Consider the following 8,008-nt stretch of genomic DNA (forward strand, 5'->3'; position numbering starts at 1 on the left):
TTTAAGATTTTTTTTTCTTCCTTAAAAGTTCAGTGATCGTAATTGACAAATTTTAGGCCAAGTGATGTTAATTATTTTGATTTATCAGGATCGAATTCAGTACAAAAGTTGCTACCCTCTTGATAGGATGGTTGCCAAAAGTCAACTTACGGGTTTTTAGTTTGTATTTTCTTTATTTTTTTTTTTCATTTGTACGTTGAATGTCCGACTTTATGTCCCTCCAAAGTATTCGTTAGTTTCTTGTTCATTTTTAATAAGCTGATAAGAGTTACAGAGAAAATGCCTTCATTAGACATATACACCATTGAAAGTGCCTTTTTCTGTACAAACTACTTGGGAAAAGACAACATGGACTATCAGTTTCTTGTCCAAAATATAGTGGGTGGAATTAATGAAATAGTAAGATTATCAATGGAAGTGGGCGAAGATGTGATGGAATGCATCTTGAGGTGCTGAGTGGGCCGAGTCATGCATAGTCAAATTAGGTCAAGGGACTCGATCTATCTTTACTATCGTTACATATGTTAGGTACAAAGTCCACCTTTGTCGAATCGAACTGCTTTTGAGTATCCAAAGGTCAAGTTAGTCGTCCTATAATCAGAGTTGACTTGTGGACGAAGTGAATAGAAATAAGATTCTACAGAGATTTCATTTTGAACAAGATAATACTTTCTATTTCTCAAATAAATGAAGCACTCATTCTATCTGGTGCCCAAATTGGCAATCCCACAAGGCCGGACCTGACTCCACTATAAATGGCAAGGCTCAGATCGAGCTGGTCGTGTCCCGTTTTCACTATTTTGTTTAGTAAATAAAGCATTCTAGTAGAAAATTTGAAATTTTTTATGAATAAAGGTCTAGTATGGGCGAGGTTGAGCACAGCAAGTCTGAACTGTTTCACAAGTTGAACTGATATGACTTATCTTATTTTAATATTACTACTCTTATACGCATATAGTACAAGGCGTATATTTTCTGGTACAATGCTAGGTATGAAGCACTTTCTTGAACCAAGAAAGGCAGCCTTTGGCGTCTATTGCCTCAACTACCCACAAACATTACAAAGATCGATGGAGGAGAAAAGTACAATCTCAAAAGACTTGTGGAATCAAGAAGGTGACTATCACCATCCTCAATAAAGGGTCTGATCTTTTTCTTTGAAAGAATCTTTTTGGGGCATAAAGTATCTTCATAAAGTAATGGTGGCCTTGATTTAGGGTTCAATGGTGGAATTATTAAAATTCTGAATGGCCTGATTCTTAGTTGTTTAATTTCAAATTTGGAAGATAGACAAGTCTGAATTCAATTTTATCTCTATATATTGAAAAGTTGAAGACATCGTACATCACGTAAAATTATTTAATAGTTGTGAGTAATGACTAGAATCCTATGTTCTAATAAAGACTCGTCACAATTTGACGTATTTGATCTTGACCTTGTGTCTCAACATCGATTATTTTTATGGAAATAAATTTGCACTTTTACATCTCGTCAAAGACTAACTATGGGTGCCAAAAAGATTTTAGGTCCATTTATCGAGCACTTAAGAAATTCAATATCTTTAAAATTTCAAATGCTTAAGCGATAATGGCTTTAAAACGAATAATATGATATGTTATGAGTTCGATTTAATTGTTACATTGTATTAAAATTAAAATTTTTGAACTCGGTGTCTCTAAAGAAATATCTTATAAATATCCCAGAATATGATAAATATTAATGAAGATGAGTCCACCCAAGAAGAATATTATTTCAAAGAAAAAGAAAATAAGACATTAAGAAATATGTTCCACATGAGGTCAAATAATTAATTAATTAAATTTTTTTTAATAATTCCGTTCAATTTATCCAAGTAAATTCAACAATTAAATACTTATATTATTATGCACGTGTGGTAGTAGTGGCGGCTCCGCCGTGACCGGTGGTGGAAGCTCGTCCCAATCACCAAATGAGTTTTTAACTGTTTCCTTTTGCACGTGTCTCTTTTAAATTTGTTAATGATGATGGATGAACCACTAAACCTAATCTCTCGTGATGTGTTGCATGTTAATTTTATTTGAAAATAATCGCTATAATTAATATTCGCTAAATTTCATCTTAAAAGTTAATCTTATTTGGAGATTTGAATTGATTAATATTTTTATATTTAATTGATATAGGAATTGATGTTGATTAAAATTTTTATATTTAATTACTTTAGGAATTGGCTCTTTTCGGAACACTATACTAAAATTCAAATGCTCATTCGAACTTTGAATGAAGAAAATTGCTTGTTTAAATTTAATGGACTCTTAACACTCGGGAAGTTTTATTTTAAAATGTCAACAATATTAAGGATATTCAAACCATTATATGTTAATTAATATTTTTATATTCAAAGTGGAATTTATCATTAATAACTAACATTGTATCTATCTCCATTAATCATTGATAGCTAACACTATATCTATCTCCATTAAATAGATAGAATACTTGTGGATCGTTGGATTATTTTAATTTTTGCGATTATTTTTTGAAAATTGTCCAGTTAGCTTTCCAAATCCAGGTGTGCGCAAAAGGAGTTGAACCTTTTAGCGCTGCTTTCACATGATGCAAGGCTTCACAGACTTATGCAGTAAAGGTCTTCCATTGAATTGAATAGGGTGAGGAAATGGCCAGAAACGCTTGTCTTTTAACCTTTAAATTAAAGTTCAGCGGCGTGTATCTAATCAGCGTTCGTGTTGTTAATATTCAGGGACAGCTGACTTTGCTACCCTTTTTTTTTTTTTTTGATAACTCAGGTGTCCAAACTTCGCCTGACTAATCCTGAGAAGTGGCGAACGTATGAAGATACATGTTCTATTAAGTGGTTGAACAAAGGCTAACCATAGCTCCGAATTGAACTTCAGTATCCTAATTGCAGGGGCAAAGTTCAGCGACCACAGTGAAATTTACCCTTACCTTACCTAATTTCAATTTGTTTCAAGTTTGATATACTGAATGTTACACATATCCAGATACGTGAAATCGACTTAATAGGAAAGTAAACACAGTAGCTTCTTTTGGATAACCACTTTATCTTTTTCCTTAAAACAAACTTAGACATCAACGGAACTGTAATGAAATGAACACCCAACAACTTGAACAAAATGAAGTTAAGTGGCCACTGGCCAACAAGATTTAGTGACCACGGGTGTGTTTATAACTCAATTAAACTGCTAATCAATAATGATAACTCAATTAGAACTAAGAACATTAAAAGCTCTATCACTACTCTAGAATAAAAACTCATCCATTGCGAATCATATGACCAACACGATTTGCTAAACTATTAGACAAGCTATTCATCACAATGAATGAAGCTCCTAAAACAGAAATCGATACAAAGAGTTTGCTAACTTACGAATGGAATACCCAAATCGAGCCATGATATCAGCTTGGCTGCACACTCGAAGGAGCTGCAGGCTGTAGGTTTGACTTGACAGGAATAGCGGTGACCACTTGTTTATTGTGTTTGTGACGTTCCTCCACCTGCACAGAAGCAGACTTCTCGGGACGGAACCCTTCGACAAATGATGTTTCTTGTTTCCTCTTAAGTTTCTTTTTCGATAATAAGTCGGTAGTGCCCACATCAACCGGATTGCTGGAGTGTCCCTTTGCTTTTTCCTGTTTCGGCTTGTCCATATTAGGACCATTTGCAAAGGTAGCAGGCATGCGAATTTGAGCATTGGCTACTGCTGTACTGGGGACTGATTTGCTGTTCGAACTTAAATTGTAATCACGAGAATTTGGTTCCAATATTTCTTGCACATGAGATGGCAGAGCAATGTTACTAGCTTCTCCTCGAACAGGCTCGTCCACCTTTGGTGCCAGTTTCTTCTTCTTTTTCATTTTCTCTTGATCCTAAGCATTATTTTTCAAAGATCAAGCATAAATACTATAGCATGTTTGGCAGGGAGTATTAAATAACATTGGGCAGCATTAATTTAGAAAAATAAGCTAAAATCTTATTCATTATACTGTCTTGTTCTGCCTGGTACTGCTGTACTAACACAGACTTAATGCATGCAACATTACAAGGAAATGGATGAATTAGCTATTGTCTGGTGGAAGATGGAATCAGCGTGGGGTGCAAGAAAAGAATGCCTGCAACGTGACTCCACCTAAAACATAACAGGAAGACAGGAACTATTATTTGGTAAGGCATAAATGCCATTTCAAATTTCATATATCACAATTTCCAGCACCCTAAAGCCAACCTCCACTTGGGTAGATATTTTAGTAGTACTCAATCGTAAGGTGCAATACTGATCCAGAATTCAAAAATGTTACTAAAGTTAGATGAAATTATACAAAACAGATCCAATATTTATTAGAAATGGAACTCCCACTACTTCCCAGTATTTCAAGTCAAAATTCTTTGTCGTGCTCAACTGTCCAGGATGGCATGCATTTACTTTTGTTCCTAAGAATCCCAGCCTTATAATTGAATTCCCATGTATGAAGGCGAATTACTTCTGCTCGTATAAAAATTAGATTCATAAACCTCGCTTGCAAAAGTAATATTTTCCTGGATCAATTGTTGCCCCTATCTTCATTATTTGTAGGCTGACATGATGTGCAATTTTCATTAACAAAAAGCCAAGAACACTGATATAATTTAATGAAGGATAACCACTTTCTGTTATACGTAATGCTTACTATGAAAGTTGATTGTGCAACTTTACACATTTCATATGGTTTTAACATCAAAACCAATAAAAAAGAAAGAGAGTACAAGAGGAAATGTCATAAAAGATAATCTAATGCTAACATCAAATGTCATTACATTTGATGTATCCAAATAGCATGATTTTCAATAAAAGCTATTCATGAACCCCATTCTCAAACAGGATTAAGCGCAACCTCAACAAATGAGATAAAATAATTTGCAAGTAGATATAACAATGCATCAAAGATATCAAAAAAATAGCCATACAGTGGCCCCAGCCCCACCAAACTCTCGACAGAGAGAAGATTAAGCAAAAGGAGATTTCTTATGAAGCACACTGACTGTAAAACCATGGTATCAATATTTTTTCTACGGATGTATGAATTAAAAGGGAAGACCCTCATACACAATATATATATAGGAATCTCAAACATATGCATATGCACAATTATGGTCCTAAATAGGTATGGAAGAAGTAAAAGCTTTCAAATTTAATAAGCTTGATGATGCAAAAATTTAGAAATACACAGAAAGGTAATAAAGATGATATCCATACCTTTTGTTGGCTGCTTAACGCCCTCTTCCTATCTTTTGCTCTACATATAGCACGTTTAATGCCATGGGTATCCATGCCACTAGGCCACAATGCTGCAAGCTGCATATGAAGAAGACGTACAACAAAGATTAGAAAAATAGTCATTACAAGTGGAAAAAACGATATTTGGTGGTCACAGCAGTTATAAGTTCGCCAAAAAATTGATGGATATACGCCAAAGCTTGGACAATCTAATAGATTAGCAAAGATCCAAAAGTAATGCAAAATCCATTATTGCGAAGTGAGACTTCATTTTCCTCGCACGTTTTTATACAGAAAAACGTAGGATAGAGCGAGTAGCATCCTCAACAACACTACACCAGGAATCTCCACACGTGGGCCAAACACAAGTGCAGGTTCATGCACATCAATTACTCGCAATCAAGACATTATTTAAATGAACGAACATACCGAAAATTGCAATAGAAATATTAAATTCTCGTGTGTACATATAATGCATCTCTTCTCACTTAATGTGGGGAGTTTCATTAACTAATCACAAAGGATATTCTGCGAAAATGGGGGATGTTTGTTTCCCATTTTTGTAAAAATGAGAATAAAAATTATAGCCGTTATGGGTTCCACACAAGAGATAGCAATTCAAATTTGGTGGTTTGATGTGATGGATAACGGTCATATTTTTCATTTTAATGGGGAAAGAATGAGAAACAAACAGGGACTTATTGCTAAAGTTTGATTATAATAGACCTATTTCAATAAAAATAACTAGATCAATCACATGCCAACTACCTCTTCATACAACCTCCTAACTGGTGGACCTGGATCTTCTTCGAACCTCTAAACGACAAAGAAAGATCAAGTTAGATAGATTAAATTCCTTTGAGCTCAACTACAATAAGGGAAGCTTGATTTATTACTTCAACATAGAGGTCATATAGGTCACAAATTTTATCTTCCAATGCACTATCAATGCGATATTTTCTTTTCAAGGACTCTTTCTCTTCTGGACCAGTTTCTTGAAAATCATCTGATGATGCAGTTTGTTGCTCAAGTAACTGCATAAAATATCTGATATTAGATATTGAAATAAAACGAAAAGCAATGGCAAATTGTGTACAAGCCAACAAGCTTCCAAGGTGTGTCATGGCGAAACAATCATTTCAAAAACGTGGATTTAGGATAAAGAATATTGCATCTCTCTAATCTAATAGTTTTCCCCCATACCTAGCCCATATTATATAAGATCACGTAAAAAATATTTTTAAAAAGGTTTTGGGTTCACAAAACACTAGAAAAGTCTAACCTTAGGTTTCACCAGTGGAATCCGCACCTTAACCATCTCTGCAATTTCTTGTTTTATGTGATGCACTCGATCATCTTTCTCTTGCTTAGCTGACAATCCAATGGTAGCCATGATTTTTAGATTTCTCTGTAGCAAAAGAGAATGCTAGAATAATCAGCAATTGCGGGATAATAGTAATAAATAACATGAGAAAAGAAACATTGCAATAATCAATAAATGCTGAGACAATATAGAGTCTGCAAAAAGTACGAAACATCTAAAATGGTCAAAGAGAAATTCCTCTATTAGACAGCTTTGCATGTTCTTTGTAAATGTCGTATGCTTACCAGGTTTGGCAATTTTTTTGAATTTCAATCCTTCCGTTTAGAAAAATGGATATTAAACTATCATAATATACTGTTGTGATGTCATTCTTTTTTAGGAGTGAGCATTTCGGAATGGCATCAAACTATTTAATACAAGAGTGTACAATCAAGTGTGATTTCCCTAAATTGCTTAAAAAGTATATGCGTCAAACATTAAGGGGGAATGAAAAAAATGATGGTCGAAGTTTTATGCTATATGGGCGTTTGGTGAGAAATAAAATTAGATTTTTGATAAATATTTTTGAAATGTGTGGTTGAAAAGTTGTGGATCCCATGAAATATGTGGTTAAAATTTAATGTTTACTTTGAATTGAGATTTTAATTGGATTTTAATCTAGAACAAACAGGCTCTATGACACCATGTGACAATTTTATGGTCAACTTTTTGGTAATAATGGTGTGGGTAATAATTTTAAACTACTATAGGTAACTTAGGAGCAGATTAAGTTTTTAGTTACTCCATGGTGGGTATCTTATTCATGTATGAAAGAAATGTCAAAAAAGTAGATTCCTTTCACGTCTAGGGTGCACCACAAATATGGGAGTCAAAGAAATATACAATAATATCGAAACAGTCCATATAGTTAAATATTTGGTTTCTCTATCCATTTAATAGTGTAGTTGGCCGAGTTTAATAACATCTACCTAACACAAACAGGTAGGTTTCCCCAATCCTATAAGTGTTTTACAGGTTTTTATTTTAACTTGTTTTCTAAGAAGTCTAATTTCCACAACTATGTCCCATGTCCATTCCATGTCACTGCTTATTGACCCACTTCTATATTCTATAAGTAACCCAAGTTAATAACACCCAAAATATCGTCAAAATACTTTTCAGTCAAGATATGCACCTTTTGGGTTTCACCTTATCAATACAAGATTAGGAAAATACCCTATATAAAATTTTCTGTTTACTATCTATGAATCTATTCTAACTCTCAATAAATTCATGGAGTTCTAGGTGGAATGGGGATAGTAATAGCCTGCATTTCCACAATGGAACACATAAATGAGTATTTTGAGAAGATCAATGAAGTTCGGACACTCTTATTAGGGTGGCGTGTTCAGAACATGTGTCCCCTACTCCATGTGGG

At 34.1% G+C, this 8,008-nt stretch overlaps 1 protein-coding gene across 2 annotated transcripts; it reads right to left on the minus strand.

Moving 5' to 3' along the window:
- Nucleotides 1-3,099: 3,099 nt before the first annotated feature.
- On the minus strand, nt 3,100-6,701 carry LOC111387103 (ubinuclein-1-like). 2 transcript variants are annotated; one of them, XM_023011619.1, is made up of 5 exons: nt 6,577-6,701; nt 6,164-6,301; nt 6,036-6,083; nt 5,247-5,345; nt 3,100-3,882 (listed from the first exon to the last, which is right to left on the minus strand). In XM_023011619.1, the coding sequence occupies exons 1-5, from the start codon at nt 6,658-6,660 to the stop codon at nt 3,412-3,414; spliced, it is 840 nt and encodes a 279-aa protein (XP_022867387.1). In that variant the 5' UTR covers nt 6,661-6,701; the 3' UTR covers nt 3,100-3,411. The 2 variants fall into 2 exon arrangements, with proteins under 2 accessions (XP_022867387.1, XP_022867386.1); XM_023011618.1 differs by having other exon boundaries at nt 6,550-6,700.
- Between the last annotated feature and the right edge of the window lie 1,307 nt (nt 6,702-8,008).

Source organism: Olea europaea, unplaced genomic scaffold (assembly GCF_002742605.1).
Source record: "Olea europaea var. sylvestris unplaced genomic scaffold, O_europaea_v1 scaffold3905, whole genome shotgun sequence".
NCBI classification, from domain to species: Eukaryota; Viridiplantae; Streptophyta; class Magnoliopsida; order Lamiales; family Oleaceae; genus Olea; species Olea europaea.